The sequence below is a fragment of the Pipra filicauda genome, unplaced genomic scaffold (genome assembly GCF_003945595.2).
Source record: "Pipra filicauda isolate LSUMZ 115617 unplaced genomic scaffold, ASM394559v2 scaffold552_size545530_pilon, whole genome shotgun sequence".
Lineage (NCBI taxonomy): Eukaryota > Metazoa > Chordata > Aves > Passeriformes > Pipridae > Pipra > Pipra filicauda.
The window spans coordinates 439,534-456,008 of NW_024104701.1; the positions used below are offsets into that span (position 1 = coordinate 439,534).

At 53.2% G+C, this 16,475-nt stretch overlaps 1 protein-coding gene and 1 long non-coding RNA gene across 2 annotated transcripts in view; one reads left to right on the forward strand and one right to left on the reverse strand.

Annotated features, from left to right (window-relative positions):
- The window catches only part of SIM2 (SIM bHLH transcription factor 2), a 57,424-nt gene extending 43,976 nt beyond the window's left edge, over positions 1-13,448 (reverse strand). The window contains exons 1-3 of the mRNA XM_027730059.2: positions 13,091-13,448; positions 4,838-4,920; positions 1,903-1,992 (exon numbers count right to left, since the gene is read on the reverse strand). Coding sequence (XP_027585860.1) covers positions 1,903-1,992; positions 4,838-4,920; positions 13,091-13,265 — 348 coding nt within the window. The 5' untranslated portion in view covers positions 13,266-13,448. The remainder of the gene's footprint in view (positions 1-1,902; positions 1,993-4,837; positions 4,921-13,090) is intronic.
- Positions 11,640-15,213, forward strand: LOC120324482. The gene is made up of 2 exons (XR_005565834.1): positions 11,640-11,955; positions 14,742-15,213. It is a non-coding gene; the product is annotated as an uncharacterized LOC120324482 (long non-coding RNA).
- The last annotated feature ends 1,262 nt before the right edge of the window (positions 15,214-16,475 follow it).

Consider the following 16,475-nt stretch of genomic DNA (forward strand, 5'->3'; position numbering starts at 1 on the left):
AACAGATTAGATGATAAATCAGCATGAGGAAAGAGGAGGGAGGGGGAATCACTGCCTTATTTATCTGAGGGGGGGGTCTTATTTATATAAATAAACCCCTGTGCCCTGTGAAATTGTGTGTTTTGAGAGTCTAAAATATGCCCTTAAATTTCACATCTCTCGATCCTTTCCAGGACGCAGCTCATTTATTTATAAATACCAAACTTTCAAGGATACAGCTCGTTTGTTTATAAGTGTCTACTGAAGGGAAAGGTTTGGGATTTTGCTCGTGAAACTTGAACTTCCAAAAGCAACGTGACCAAATCCTCCAGTTTTCCTCTTGGAAAACTGAGGGGTTACAGATATTTCCATGCACGTGGAATTCAGTCAGTGCAGATGGCCAGGAGGGATAAATAGGACTAAAGCCTGTGTGATGCTCTCAGTCCCCTCTCCTTGAGTGTGGCAAAGTCTCTTTAGTGTCCCACTGATCCCATAGTTCTTTAAATGGGATAATACTGAGACCTGGGAGATCTGATGACTTGATATTCCCCCGAAAGAAAGAACTGAGGAAGTTTCCTCCTCACATTTTTAAAGCTGGCATGAAAAAAAAAAAATACCTACACTGACTATTTATTTTCAAAACTACTTTTTCTAAAGATGTTAGAGAAACGGGGGCTTGGAAATGGTGTTTATGAGTTTATATATTTGCTTTTTCTCGCCCTTCAGAGTTCTATTTTCTCTCCCGGCTACTAATTCAAATATCACGGTTGTAAACACACATTCAAAGAGCTCCACATTTTTTCAATTAAAAATATTAGTTCCTACCAAGGTTAAGCACACATGTAATCCCCACCAGTCAAGCCCCCTCCCTGTTTATTGAAATAACCACAGGGCATATTCCCCAGGTATTTTCAGAACATCCTGCTCTCCCCTCACCTTCATCTCCTCATTCTTCTTCCCTCTTCTATTTAGTCTTTATTTCACTCTGCTTAGCTCTGATAAGTGTTTGACACACTGAATTTGTGCTGAAACACATCTGCTTCTTGAAAGTCTCATCCAGGGCCCGGTGAAATTAATTGGGAATTTTTCTGCTGGCTTTCAGCAAGCTTTGGGTCAGGTGCTACCAAGGAATTTCTGTAATACATTTACAGACAAAGGTATGGAAACTTGCCTTCTGCAATAAATTCGGGCTGGTTGCCCTTGTGCCTATCCCAAGAAGGCCAAAAAAAAAAAAAAAAAAAAAAAAAAAAGAAAAAATTAGAAATGTCCATCTAAGAAAAAAAAACAATAAAAAACCCTTATGCTCCTTGTGCAGAACAGTAGTAAACCGAGTTTTATGAGTTCTATCACGACCATATAAAACGCTTTACTGAAAAGACCACTGAGCTGGAAAAACTCAGGCAAAACTACCCTGAATTCCATGTGAGCACTCATAAATCTGCCCCCCTTTTCTTTCCTTTTTTTTTTCTTATTTTTTTTTCTTTTTCCTAAAGCACATTTACCATAAAACTCGTGTTCCACATCAGATTTCCTCTCCATTTCATAGCGAGCCTCAATATCTTACACAATCTAAAACCTACAGACTCGAGTTCTGAGCTTTATTTCAGAGTGATTGAGTTACCACGGCAGGCAGGAGGGTTGGGTTTCAAGCCCTGTATAGATCTGCAATTTGCAATATCATATTATTTATTGCCCTCCTTAAAAGGTAATGAGGAGTAAAATACAATGAACAAGAAAAGATATAAAGACAGTCATGATGTGGCTGTGAGCAAAGGGAACTTGGATATTTTACTAGGGGCACTTTCAGAGGAAAAAAGCCAAACCTTGAAATACCCCTAAAAAAAATGATATTGTATAATGGCAGGATACCAGTGTTAGGTTCAAAATTTTTATTTAACAGCTGATTTAACACATCACTCATACCTGAGACAAGCCAAGATGCACAGATGCTGTTTCAGAGATGTACATTATTTTGCCATCTGATGCTACCACGAAAACAAAGCCATCCAAAGTCTGAAATAAAGGGAAAGATGGAGGGTAAGAGACAAGCACCCTGGTTAAAGCATTTACAGCGAAAATAAAAGAAAACCAAGGAAGATTTCCACCAAGAGCAGCAAAATTAAAGGAATGGAAACCTTTCTCTGATGCTGCTCCTTCAAACATTGGTTGTGAGACCCAACTCATTCCCCTGCAGACACAGCTTCACTGCTGCACTTTCAGTGAACATTCTCCTGTTGATTCAGGCTATTTTAGTGCTTAGCACAAATCCTGAGCTATGTGGTGCTTAGGGGGAAGTCCAACACTACGTGAGCCATTTTTTATGGCATAATTGGCAGACACAGCCCACTGCTGTTTGCAACATATTTCGTGGTGCTGCAAGCAAAGCTTTAAGTCTGACTGTGTTTTCCAAAGTGTGTTTCTGAACAAGAGCTGTCTGCTCCCTGACTACGTGAACTTCCAAAAAGGAAGCAGAGTAAATCAGCTTTCAAAACTTTATCACACTCGAAGAGAGGTGTTTGTGCTGATGAAGTTATATCCTTGCAGTCTGGGCGCGTTGACCAATGGAATTTTCAGTGAATCCAACCCAATCCTACAAATTCTTATTGATGGGATATTGGCTGGAAGGTAAATATTACTTGTGTGAGTAAAAAGTGAAGTGTAATTTAGCGGTGTATCAGTCATATAAGAAAAAGAAAAGTGATGGCAAGTGGTGCAGCTCAGCCAAAATGACCATGATTTGGACACATTAACTCTCAGTTTGGGGAGACTTTGATATTTTAGTGCCCGATTTGAGACATTTTTTCAAAAGTATCTGATATTCTCAGTCAAACAGTCTCCACTGGTGTAGAAAGCTTTGATCAGCACATACCTATGAACGTCACAGGAAAATACATTTGGAAGAGAAAAATCATTTTTACAGCTCGCAGATAAAAGAACCACTTATTTTAATTCATTTGAAGTTACTGGACCAGAAGAGAAGCAATAAAATCCTGTATGCTTCTTGCTCTTATAGTGCCACCCCAATAAGAAAATATCCCAAATTATTCCCTGGCCTACTAACGATTCTACAGCATGTAATTGAAACCAGATTACTCTTTGCCTTTATTTTCCCCCCCTTTTTTTTTTTTTGAACATAAATTAAATTTTGTTGAAGCATCATAATGGGAAACAAATTACTGCACCCTTAGCCATAACTTTGTTTTTAAACGGTGTCATCTTGCAATGGCTCTACCCAGTGTCGCAACTAAACCAGTGTCAGTGCTGCTGTCACTGCACCATGTGGTGCAGCAGGTCCCAAAATTTCCTGTGCAGAAAAGCACACTGAAGCTGAAACTTCACATGGAAAGTTTCATTCTAAGAATGAAATGAAAAGGTTAGGAAATAAAATAAAAAGGTTTACAGTAAATGGGGGTTTATTAAAATGTGAAGAATACGTCATCCAGCAATAACTGAACTGTAAAATGGGTATCACAGGTGAACAGCACATAATTAATTATAAGTTCAATTAAAGCCAGACAAAACGTGGAATGGCCAGCAGGGAGGAGGAGCAAGTGTAACAATGGTTTGTATGACTAGATATGTATTTTAATCTATATGTTATATTATGCATATATAATAATATACATAACTAGATATATATTTCCTAGGTGTACTGGCGATGCTGGAACACCTGGGAGGGCATCACCTACTTAGAACAAAATTTCCAAGGCTAGAAATGCCTCCCCAGGAGGTCATTCTGAGCTCTGTCCATCCCCATTCCCTGTACGTGGCCAGCACCTCACCCTTCCAATCAGCCTCCCCAAAACGCTCTCCCTCTTCCCCGCAGGAGGGATGTTTTGCAGGGGCTGGGGTGGCAAATAAACAACCGCGCGCGTCATTTCCAAGGTCGGGGGACCTGGCGCAGCATTCCCAGCTCTCCCACCTCGCCACAGCTCGAGCCTGGGGACAAGGACACAATGGGGTGGGCAGACCCAGGGAGCCCGAACAGAGTTTTTCTGTTGAGGTTTTTTTATCCCCCAGCCGAGCGAACGGTTAAAACAGCTCCAGCTCTGTGACCAGGAATTAACCTCCCACAATAAAACCGGCCGTTAAATGATTACGGTTTGCCGGCTCTTTAAAATCGGGGCAGAAAAAAAGAAAAACAAAACCGCGCTGCATTAAGTCCACATATATTAAAAAAAATAAATAAATAAAAATAAAAAATATGGAGCTAAACGCAATTTATTTTTTTTTCCTTCCCCCTCCTGCTGGAACGCTCGCCCCAGCTACGACTTCCTAAACTCTCCTGGAGTTCAGAGGAATTCCAGAGCAGATCAACGGGATTGTGAACAACGGTATTTTCAGGTGCTAACGTCCGCGGGAGATCCGATCCAGGTGTTTCCCTCCCTCTGGAGCCCTGCGCTCGCTTCCAGGTTTCCCCTCCCGAAATTCCCGGTGTCCGGCGCCTCTCCAGACAAACCCCGTCGGCGCTGGCCGGGACCTGCCTGGAGGCATTCCCAGCAGATTTGAGGTGCCTGATTAACGCTTTTAGGGCTGGGAGACACTTTGCGTTCACGGAGGAGTGGGTTCTGCTAACATCAAAAGTAGTAGTAGTAATAATAATAATAATAATAATAATAATAATAATAATAGTAATAATAATAATTATAATGACAGAAGTGGTCGATGTCTCGGTTTTCCTCTCCCCCCAGCCCAACGAAGCTCGGGAATAAGGTGAAGGCTTCACCCAGGCTCCTGTGGCGGTGCGGGGGTGAGGAATAAGCGGAGGAGGAGGAGGAGGAGGGGTGGGAGGCAGATCCCACCACCACACCAGGTTCCCGGTGCGCGGCGCGTACGGGAGGAGGGAGGCGTCCACTACCTGAAGCAAGTGGGATCCGAGCTCCATTGCCACGTTATCCAAGGGCCCTATCCTGCTCGGCTGTCCCCAGGCGTCGCCCAGACCTGCAAGGGAAGCAAGGAGCTGGTTAGAGCGAGGAGCCCGTCCCCCAGCCCCGTCGGGACTGCGCTGCCCCCAGTCCGCCCGTTCCCCCCATTCCCCCGCCGTCCAGGCAGCGACGGGGGGGATTAAGAAGGTTGGTAGGGCTGAATCCCTTCTCCACGCACACGTGGGAAGGGAATTGCTCTTTTTCCGGGCAAGGGTACCCCTTCGGACGCCCTTTCTCCCTCCCCGGAGAGCCCTCGATCCCCAGGGAGGCTACGGCCCCCACCGCTTCCCATCGTCCTTCCAGCAGCACCGTGCCCGTCCCCCCTCCCCGCGGCGTTATGACCGGCGACCCCCACGCCGGCCAAGGCGAGTCCCGGCTGGGGAAGGGGTTGAGGAGATCAAAGGGGTCGGAGAGAAACTGCCCCGACGGGCCCTTCACCTGCGCACGGACGGGACCGACCCATTGGCACAACTTCACCCCCACGGCCCCGTCGAGCCCCGACCCCTCTGACCCCACAGCCCGACCCGATTAGGGGGAGCCCGGCGCCCGGCACAGCCTCGGTGACAGCGAAAAGTCATTGATGGAGCTGGTTTGGGAGCGCTTGGGGCGAGGAGAGGGGCTGGGACGGGGTTGGGTTTTTTTGTTGGTTGACCGGGTTTTTGTTTGTTTTTCATTTCCTCCGTGCAAAGAAGGCTTACACCAACTCCCCGCTGGAGCTGAGACCACCATCCAGTGAAATGAATTAACTAGTTTAGGAGGTTCACAGAGTGCCAGCCGAAGAGCTGGGTACTCACGTTGGCACCTGATGGCAGACGTGCCACTGCCCGCAAAAGGCGCACAGACGGAGGGGAAGGGAGGGACGCGACCGCATCCTTTTAGTGCCTCCTTTTTTGGGGAGAAAGAACAGCACGGCTGCTGCGAGGCCACGGAGCCCTCAGGGCGCTGCGGAAGAGGGTGAGAGAGAGAGATTCGGTGCTGCCAGCCCGGCGGGACCGTGAATTCCACGATCGCCCGGGGGGTCCCGTCTGGAGCGCACATGCGTGCGATGGATGCGCAGCCCTGCACCCCTCGGCCCTGCGCCCCTCAACCTCCAGGGTCGCTTCAAACCCATGTGTCGCCGCGAAACGGAGCGCCGTGTTTTCCTCCCGTGCCCTCTCGCCGCCCAGGGGCTTCCAAAGAAACCTCCCCTCAGACACTGGCGGGGGCAAAGGCGGCTGCGGCGGGATCTCAGCAGAATTTGGCACCCGGGCAGAAATCCCTGCGTGATTCTGAAGCCCTCACGGACCCGCGTGTGCTTTGGCCATTTAGACCTGATCTAGAAATGATGGGAGGCTTTCTCTCCGCTCTCGGGGAGTCCCTTGGGATGGACAGGATCTCCCGCTGGAGGAACATGGGGAGGATGCGCCGCAAAGCTGCGCTTCCCCCCGAGTTTTGCCGCCCTTCCCTGTGTCAGCCGAGCCTGGCCCCGTGTCCCGCTCCCTCCGGGCAAGCACAAAGGAGCCTCTGAAGCCAAGCAGGGAACCCCAGGGAACCTTGGCCGGCCCTGACACCTCCGCTCCGCCGTCTCAAGGCGGTAGCAGCAGCCAGGGTCATTCCCAAGAAGTGGCGTCTGCATCCCCATCCCGTGTCGGCGGATCTCTCCAAAGCCCTGGAGTTCTCAGTGCGTGGCTGCGCTTCCCTGTGGGCAGGGGAAGGACACCTTCCCTCTGCACTGGGAAATTTGCTTGGAAGAGCCAAACGAAAACTCGCGCTTTTCTACGGCGCTTCCCAATTCTCCTTCAGGAGAAGGCTCCCGAATTTCCAGAGACGCGTCAAAACGTTCTTTGTGCTGAAAAGCTGCTTCCTCTGAGGAGGAAAGTTTGGGGATCGCAGAGTCATCCTGCGATTTCTTTCCCGAGACTGTAACAAATACAAACGGCAGAGCCTGTCCAGGTGCCCTTATTTCGATTTACTAATTACCAATCACAAAGCACAGGGTTGCAACACTGAAAAAGGGGGTCACACCTGATGAAATAAAAACTGTCTGGAGACGAGCTCTCCCTTTCCCATGGACGAAGCAGATTTATTCCTTTGGCCACTCACGAAGCTCACCGAGAACGAGCCGTGTTTCTGCCTCACACGTGCGTGGCAACTCCCTGCGTCCTGTCCGTCACGGCAGGACAGGTACCATTTCATAGCATCCCCCCAAACCTGCGCTAGTTTTGAGGTTCTTTCCTAGCCCGGACTAAAAACAAACAAACAAAAAAAGAGTCACTTCGGAATTTTAAATTGGAGTTGCGATTGCGAACTCGCATCAAACGTAAACACGTTTGGTGGATCAGCCTGGCATTCGTCTAAGCTTATTTTAGAGCCGACGATTTTATCATTTAATCCACCCAGCAGATCTCTTTAAAGGTGGAAATGAAACGAATAAAACCTGACGTTCAAATAAAGGGCTGACGCCCATTAACTCGTCTTCCGAGAGATTTGCAAACGCGCCGCGTTGCGTCCTGTAAACATATGGATGCAATAGCCTCCTGCCCAGCCAGTAAATAACGCACATTTTCGCTCACTGGCCTGGAGCGAGGCCAAAATTGCTGCCGATACACAGCGAGCCTTTCCCACATCGCTCCATCTCTGGGGGACTTTGCTGGGCTGACCCCGGCCGGGAGGGGACCCCCGTCGGGGCGGGCTGCCGGGGGTCCGACATGGCTTTGCAACCCGCGCCGCGCATTCGTTTCGGAGGAAATGTTTAAAAATGCCCGAATTAAGCGCTGCCCCGGCCCAGAAAGCGATTTCCCTGCAAGCGAGCGGCTGGAGCATCCTTCCTGCGAATGCTGGGAACACGCGCGGGGGTGGCTTGGCCCCAGGGTGCAACCCCTTTACGGTGCTAGAAGGGTAAGGGATCGCCTAAATCCAGCGGTTTGGGGCGATTCCGGGCGCTGCCGGCAGAGAAAAGCCCGGAAAGCCTAAGCCGGGTTCAGTGGCAGAGCCCGCGCCGGCCGGCGGGGCTGGCACGGCCGGGGGAGGGTGACTCGCCAGTTCCAGTCTCAGCCTTCTCTTTCCTGGCATCCCGCCGGCGGCAAACATGGATGAGAGGAGCCTCTCTCCCTCTTTACCCTGCTTTTACTGGTGTCTGTACTGGTGTCTGTCCCCGCCGGGACCAGGGCCGTGCTGGGAGGGCAGGACGGGCACAGTGGGATGCCTGGCAGGGGAAATAACCGGCCCTAAACGCAATTGTGCCCGTCAGCCCCCTCCAGGCGACAGGTTCGGCTCCGACAACGCCGTCCCGGGCACAGAGAGGGGGGTTTGCCCCAACACCCCAAAGTTCGTGTTGCTTTTGCCGTTGAAAGACGAGGGTTCTCATACGAACGCGCCCCCCTCCCTTTGGCAAACCGGGGCACGATCCCCCCTCTACCCTCTTCGTCTTTTGCCACCTGTGACTCTTTTTCAAAATACCTCAACATTCACTTTGTACCATTTCCCAGTTTCCAGGGAAGGAGGGAGAGTGAGTTTAACCGTAATAAGAGCTAGAAATACTTGGGAACAACTCCCACCTTTGCTCTCCGCATACATAAATTCGTGCGCGCACACATTTGAAAGCCCGGTAGCTTTCCTGCTCGGGATTCTGCTAAAAGAATTACTTCGCGATGTATTATGTTAAGTATCGGGTTGCCCTGTAACTTGGAGTATTTCCTTTGTGTCTGCTGGGCTGTTCCCCGGCTCCCCCCGCCTTATTCAATCGCCATCCTTCACAGGGAACCTTGGGTCAACTACAAGCTCCGGGGGTTCGCCGCCTCTCCTGGGTTTTGGGGTTTTATTTTTTCCCCAGCGCGGTTGTGCCTCGCTGGGCCGGGAAAGAAGAATCACGGCGGGGGCGGCCCCTAGTTTATACCGAGCTTTGTCTCCCTCTTTTAGTCGAGGTCCAAGGTTGGATTGGGCTCTCGTGTCATCCCGTGGTGTGGGGGAGGCAGCGGGGCGGGGGACACAGATGACACTTTGCTTTAAGCAGCGGGGCGCGAGGTATCTCAGCCCCGACGGCACTGAGGGTGGCATCGCTGGACCCGAGGGGCCGGGACGGCTCTGGAGCCGACAGGAATCGGCTGGAATTCCGGCGGGAATAACCTCTGCGAGCAGAGGGGAAGCTCCCAGGTCGGGGTGGCTTTGGGAAGGAACAGGGTTGGTTTAGTCTAAGCTCGGCAGGGATGTGCCGGGCGCTCTGCGGGCATCAGTGTCACCGGCTGGGAAGGCGCCCGAGGGTTGGGACGGTGGGAAGGGCGGACGTCAAGATCAGGACTTTAATGTTATTATTTTTTTTTTTTTTAAGGAACAAAACAAGGTCAGGTCATGTAAAAAAAAAAAATTACAAAAAAATAAAGAGGAAAAACCAAAAAAAAAAAACCAAACACGTCAAAACTGCTCTCCAGGACGCCCGGACAATCCCAGACCCGGCTCTTCCCGCCGAACCAAAAACACCAGATCGTGATAACAGGCCCCAAAGTAGGGGTACTACAGGCAGCGACGTCCCGGGTGGACCCGCAGGTCCCACGGCAGTGACCCCCGCCCTCCCTCCTGTCCTCCCTCCTGTCCTCCCTCCTGTCCTCCCTCCTTCCCTCCCCGCCGGGAGGGAGAGGCCGGACCGACCCCGCCGCCCGTCCCCGCAGGGCCGCCGGTTGCTGCCGCCCGGGAACGGCCGCGCAGCTCCGGGGAAGCCCTAAAAAAGCACTTTTGTTTTAGTAAGACCTTTAATGTCACTATTGGCCGTTAGTGCAATAGACACTCGCTTTCGAAAAGGGATTGCTCACTCCTCGGGCTTTATTTATTTATTTAATTCATTAACGAACCTCTTCATAGTGGGTATGAAAATCAGACGAAACAGCTGCGATTCGCCTCGATTTCCTTAAAATACACATTCATGAGTTAAATGAGAACAGAAAACTCTGTATGTTCCTAATAATTTCTATTGTCTGCGTCTCGGAATACGAAAAGTCTAAGATCTACCGCTCAGTCACTTTATTCAGATTATTTTGTATAGCGCAAATTATCTTTTGGGTCACATATTAATTAACTCTCTCTCGTCCGGTTTAAACAACCATAATGTCCGATTTTATAATCAGTTTTGGATACTGCGTCGGGGGTGGGGGAGGGAGAGGGTGACTATTTAGCCAGTCTGCCATAACCGGAGGGCAGAGAATCGCGGATTTTAAACGCGAGTTATTCTCGCCTCTTTCTTTCATTAACTCATTTTCAGGGGAAAACAATAAAAATAAAAAACGCTGACAGTCAAGACAGAAGAAATTCCGTGGTGTATTTTTGTTCTACAGCAACAAATGCCTTAGGAAAAAAAAAATAGAAAAAAACCAAAACCCGAGAGAAGACGGTGTCGCAGAGCGGGAGCGCGGGGGAGGCTGTAGGTTGTGTCTCCTGACTTTAACTCCTCAATCTCAAGGTCGGAGCGATACCGCAGGGCACAAACTGTGATATCAGAGCACGAAATTGTGCCTTGCAAGTCTCGCACTCTGAGGGGTGAAAGGAGCTGGGGTAGAAATTCCCTTTCTCTCTCTCTCCTTGGAGTCCGATCGGGCGCCTCTGCGGGAGGATCTGAGAGTTCACTCCATAATGTGCATCTTCTGGAAAAGCCTGGCCGGGGTGAGCAGGAGACCTGCCTGAACCATTTTGCAAACCCTGTCGAAGCGCTGGGATCTATCACCTCGCTGAGGGGCTCAAACTTTTCCTAAATTATGTTTCGGCTCGCTCTGGAAATAAGGGGGGAAACCATCGAGGTTTTTTAAAAGCACAGCCCTCTCTCTCTCTCTCTCTCTCTCTTTCCCTCCAGTCTAGACAGAGCTGGAACCGGGTTTGTAGCTGGACAACGTTTCCGATGGCTCTGACCTCAGCTAATCCACACAAGCTGGTGGCCTCTCAGGCCTGTCCCCCCCACCCTGACACCCCCTTAAGCCTTACAGGGGTGATGTCACGGTGAGGGCCAGGGTGCCCCCACTCTTGGGGGCAATTCCTGTGGGAGCGCGGGCACTGCGGCTCCACTGCCCCGGGAGCAGAGGCCCAGAGGGAGCCTGTTACGTGCCCACCTTTATTTCAAGCCCCAGAATCTCGGTGCCCCCCACCCATGGGGTCCAGTGCTCTCAAAGGGGCTCTTTCCCCAGGTCTCAGTGCCCCAGGATTTAAGACGCTGTACCGAGAAGCCTTTCCGGGCTGTCGGACTCCCCGTTCCACCTCCCAGTAAAGCCAACTGGAAACCAGTAGCCGCGTATGAGGAGGGGAGGGACGACGGATGGACGGACGAATGGTGACCCCTCTCCCCTCCTTCCACAGGCAAATCCCGAGGGAGAGGGAAGTTGGGGTGACGCGGGACTCTGCCATCGAGCAGCTCCCCCCCAAAAAGCGCCCTATTCCAGCCCTTGGGGTGCGGGCACTGCCCGCAGCCGCCTTTCCCCGCCTCCCCCTTCTCCCCTCCACCCTCCCAGGCACTAAACGCTCGGCTCGGGGACCGGAGGCGCTTATTCCCCCGGCCTGTCATCCCTGGATGCAAAGCTTTGGTTTTAAATGTATTTCCACCCGTAGTTAAGACGATGAAAGATCAGGAATTCGCTGTATGCATTTAAACGTTGCCCTTAATAAGCAGAGTGTGCGGAAGCGCACGCCCGGCCTGTTTAAGGAAGACAGACACATAAAACACACCCGAGCCGTGGGTATAAACCTGCTCTCGGGGTCGTCTCGTTGCTCTTGAGGAACAGTAGGGCTGGAAAAGCCGGGACACATCCAGCAGCGTCTCGAAACGTGCCACTTTTCTTCCCTCTTAAATCAAAGGCGTTCGGGGGCACGTTCCCCGGGGCAGGGCCGGCGAGCGACCCCCCGAAATTACGACGCTCTGTTTCTCATCGGGAAATTTCCCGATGGGGGATAATGGCTGGAAAATGCAGCGGAGCAGCGCCTCGCTTCCCTTTGCTCCGCTAGCTCGGCGTGCCTCGGGAGCGCACGCTGAAGGAGCCCTGGCTTTCCCTAGCACGGCTAGTCCTTGCTCCCGAAATTTCTGAATTAGATGGCCATAACGGTAAGCTTTGCTCGGGTTGGGAGGGGGGTTTTATTCCTCCCCCCACTCCCTTCCCCCCCTTTTTCTTTTTTCCCCCCTCAACCTTTTAATAAAGCTCCTTCCAAACCGCGACGGAGAGCAGACCTTCCACTCCGGAATTCACTAATTCCTTCACCCTCCTCCTAGTCCGGAGGGGCACAAACAAATGACAAAGGCGGGGAGCCGGGCTTTATTTAGCCGCCCGCAGCCACTTAACCGGCCTTTCATTTCACGTCTCCCATCAGCTCGGAGGAGGCACGGACAGGACGGGCGGCCGACGGCTCCCCACGGGTGCCGGCCCGCTGCCTCCCCTCGCCCCAAAGGAGGTCCCGAAGGCGCTCGGGGGGACGGTGCGAGGCTGGTTTTCGCCAAACCCCCGGGGAAGGAGAGAGCCGTGCCAGGTCTCGCTGCTGGGTGTCTCCGAGAAGAGCCACCGGAGCCGCGGGCTCACGGCCGGGGAGCAGCGGGGTCCCGGCCCCGCTCGGGGCCAGGCTGGGCTCGGACCCTCCTTCCCTTCTCTCCTCGGCCCCGGGAGAAGGCGGAGGGCCTCGCTGAGAAGCCGCCGCGCCTTATTTCCCAGCCTGCTTCCCTACCTCCAGAAAACTCCAACCAAAACAAAATAATAATAACAGCCACACTAGTTTTTTTTCCCCGAGGCCGTGCCTGGACGCCGAGCCGAGGGGCCATCCCCGGGGGCCGCCCGGGCTCCTCCCGGGGCTGCAGGCGCCGATGGGGCCGAGCCGAGCCGAGCCCGCTCCCCTCGGGACGGTCCCCCCGAGCAAACGGAGCTGAACCGGCAGCAAAAGAGGAGGGGGAGAAGGGAGGGGGATTAACCGGGCGGGTCTGGCCCCCGCCACAGCCGGTTTTTGGGCAGCACAGCTCTGCCTCCTCTCCCGAGGCAGGCGGGCTCCTTTCCACCCAGGGCGGCTTTTCCCTCGGTCACCCCTCGCTTGCCACCCGGTTCTGGGACCCCTGCAGGCATCTCCCCCTCCTCCCAGGACTCTGAGGCGATGCGGGCTCGTCTCGGGGTGTGTGCCCACCCCACCACCCCCTCCCCGCTCTTTTTCGGTCCTCGCTGTCCCCCGTCCCTCCCGTGAGAGCCCCGGCGGGGTTTTACCTTCGGGGAAGACGGCTCGCATTTTCAGGTAGCTGGTGGTGAGGCGGATGATGGACGCCTTGTCCAGCTGGGAGGTGATGGCCGAGGGCAAGGGCAGGAGTTTGGCCAGTTCGTAGAATTCTCCATTTTCTTTTTCCCGTCTAGTCTTTGCCGCGTTCTTGGATTTTTCCTTCATCGCGACTACTGCAAGGCGAGGATGTCACTGGCATATTAGACCCGATTCCTCCGAGTTGCAGGGGGCATGGATTTCGGCGTCAGAGTTAGTGTTTTCGTTTGAGGAAGGGAGAGAGCTCACCCAAATCAAATCAAATCAAATCAAATTATTATAATAATAGTAATAATAATAAAGGGATAGAGGGAATAAAAAGACAAAAAAGGGAGGGGAAAAAAAAAAAAGCCAAACCAACCAAACAAAAACAACACCAACAGAAATGGTGCGAGGAGGGGGGAGGCGATCTCTGAGCCACAACCGGGATAGGAAAGCCGCTCGGAGAAGGCAGTTCTGCTCTGGCCCTGCAGTAGCGAGAGCTTCGAAACCCAGACAGAAAGACCCACGCGAATCTCCGTCCTCTGCCTGCAGCTGGGAATCGGATCTTCTCCTCAACGGGGAGCAAATCACTGGGTTCCGTTCACTGAAGGATTTCTTCTACTCAATCCTTCCCCGTCCAAAAATAATAATTAAAAAATATATATATATATTAAAAGTAGAGCGTCCATGCAAGAAATCATTGAGCTAAGCAGGCTGAACTTTTTTTGGACATTTTGTCTCTTAAAAAAAAAAAAAAAAAGAAAGAAAGAAAACGGAAGGACCGCGCTGCTCGTTGAACGAAGTGCAAAATGATCTGGTCCCGGAGCCCGAGATGCCGAGGAGACGACGAGCCCCTCGCTAAGCGAAAGTCAAAGGCGGTGCGGAGGGAGCTGATGGCTGGAGCGCTCCGAAATCACGAGCTCGCATTTCCCTCGGACGCTTCCCTCTCGGCGGGCTGGTCCTGCGGCCGAAGGGCGCTTCCCCCGGGCCCGAGGGGCTCCTCCAGCGCCGGGGCTCGGGGGGCTCCGAGCCCCGCGGGCGGCGGGGCCGAGCGGGCGGCGGGGCTGCGGGCACGGGGGGCTGCGGGGCTGCTCCTGCCGCTCCGGCCGCTGCGCCCAGCTCCAAATGTGGTTCTCATGCGGAGTCAAATTAAAGGATCCGTTTTCCTCGGGACCAGTGCCACTTCAGCGTTGTCTCTTTCCAAACAAGTCCGAGCGCTGGCAAAGGCGCGGGATTGATTTTGTTGCTTTTATTTATTGTTGCCTTTTTTTTTTTTTATCTCCTTTTTCCTCCTTTTAAAGAAAAAGAATTTGCTAAATCAGAAATAGTTTCTTTTTTCTTTTTTTATCCCCCCCCTTTTTTTTTTATTCGTCACTTATTTAAAGAGCAAAGCGGTGGCTCTTTGGCATAGACATGCCTTTCAAAAGCAAGGGGAGGGTTTGCTACATTCACCTCCCGCAAGGAGCAGCGATCCTCACCATACGGCAAGGATCGAAGGTAAAATTCCCCTCCTCTCGGAAATCATAGCTGCCACGCTCCTCGCCTGAAAGCACCGATATCTCCGCTTTTTTTTTTTCCTCTTTTCTTTCTTTGCCTTTTTTTATTTATTTATTTATTTTCCAGGGGCAGAAGCAGCTCTGAAGTGGACCTCTCGGTTAATTCTTTAGCAAAGGCTGCGGAAAGCCAGGAGAGCCTCAAGAGGGGAGGGGATAATGCATCCGTGACGTGTCCTCCCGCGCAGCGCCCTCCGAGGGACCCAAATGCAGAGGAGCCAGAAAAGAGCCGCAATTAGCACTTGCGATGGGACGGGGGGCCGGGCCGGGGGGAGCCGGGGGCGGAGGCCCTTTGCTGTGGCAGCCCGAGCCCGCTCCCCCCGACCTCCGCGAGCGGCCGGCGGAGCCCCAGGACCCCCTTGCCCCGTACCCTGCCCTCGCTTGGTGCTTGGCCGTGACCCCGCAGCGCCGAGGGAGCCCCTCGAACCCTCCCCGGGTGTGTGTGGGACCCCCTTCCCAGACCCACGGCAGCTCCATGAAGTCACCCCAAGCCCTTTCCCCCGTTCTTTTGGCTCTGGTTAAAACGTACCTGCTCACCCACAGGTATGTGTGGCTCCTCTGTTCACAAACACGTATATCCCGCGTTCATTTATACTGTATATGCACATTTTGCATATACATTATACGCGTGCGTAAGTACGGATATATATAAATATATATAAATATATGCACAGGAGAACATGCACAGACGCGCATACACACGCATTTATACTTAAACACACGCATATATATTTGCACATACACATATATTTTTACACACACACGTATTTTTTATTTATATATTTGCACGTGGCCCCTCGGACATGCGGTGGAAGGGGGGTCGAGCTCCGGGGGAGGCGGTGGGAGCAGCCGAGGGGCCACCCCGTGCCCTCCCCGCCGACAGCCGCTGCTCCTCAGCCCCCGACGTGACTCCGCGCTGCCCGGCGGGCCGCCGGTGACCGGGGCTTAACCCCGGAGCTGCCGAAACAGCTCTCGGGGGGACAGTGAAGCAACTCCCGGAGAGCCCAGGCTTTGCCGGGGCCCCCCGAGCCCCCTCCGTCCAGGCGGTCCCGCGGAGCTCCCGGGGCTGTAACCGCAGGGCTCGGGGCCACCTTGGCAGGGGTTGTCACAGAGCGATGCCCGGTGTCCCCTCGCCGCCAGAGTCATGTCCTGAGTGGCGGAATTAACCCCAGCCTGGGCAGGACTGAGCCGGGCTTTGACACGGCCCCGACCCGATGGGAGCCCTTCGCGCTCCGGGGGCATCTCGGCACTGCCGAGGGGGACACACACCCGCACTTGCGTGTCCCTGTCCCGCTCCACGGGGCACACACACTCATCCCAGGGGGAACAGACCCTGCCCGCGCCCCTCGCAACACCCTGGGACACGCGTGGCTCCAGCATCCAGCGTGCGGGGGGAGCAGGGATGAGGCCGGGGATTAAAGCAGGGAGGAAAGGAGAGAAGGAGGGACCAGCAGAGCGTCGGGCGAGACGCGGCTCCACCATCTCGGACACAGGGAGGGTGCCCAGGGGGATGGGATCGCCCGTTTGCAAAACACAATGCACCGGTCCTTAATATTAATCCCCGGGAGAGGCCTGGCCGGCGGGTGAGTGTGTTTGCTTAAGCTCGCCCGCCCCTCCGTAATTATCCTATTACACCAGAAAGAGCCCGGCCCGGCTGTGCCGAGGGAAAGGCCACGCTCTTTAACCTCCCCGCCGCCGGCACCCCTGCCCCGGCTCTCCCCGTCTGGGCCACCGCTCCCCGGGGGATGGCGAGCAGGGAGATTCGGTCACCTTCTGCCTTCCCGGCTTGAAATGTGGGGCAAGG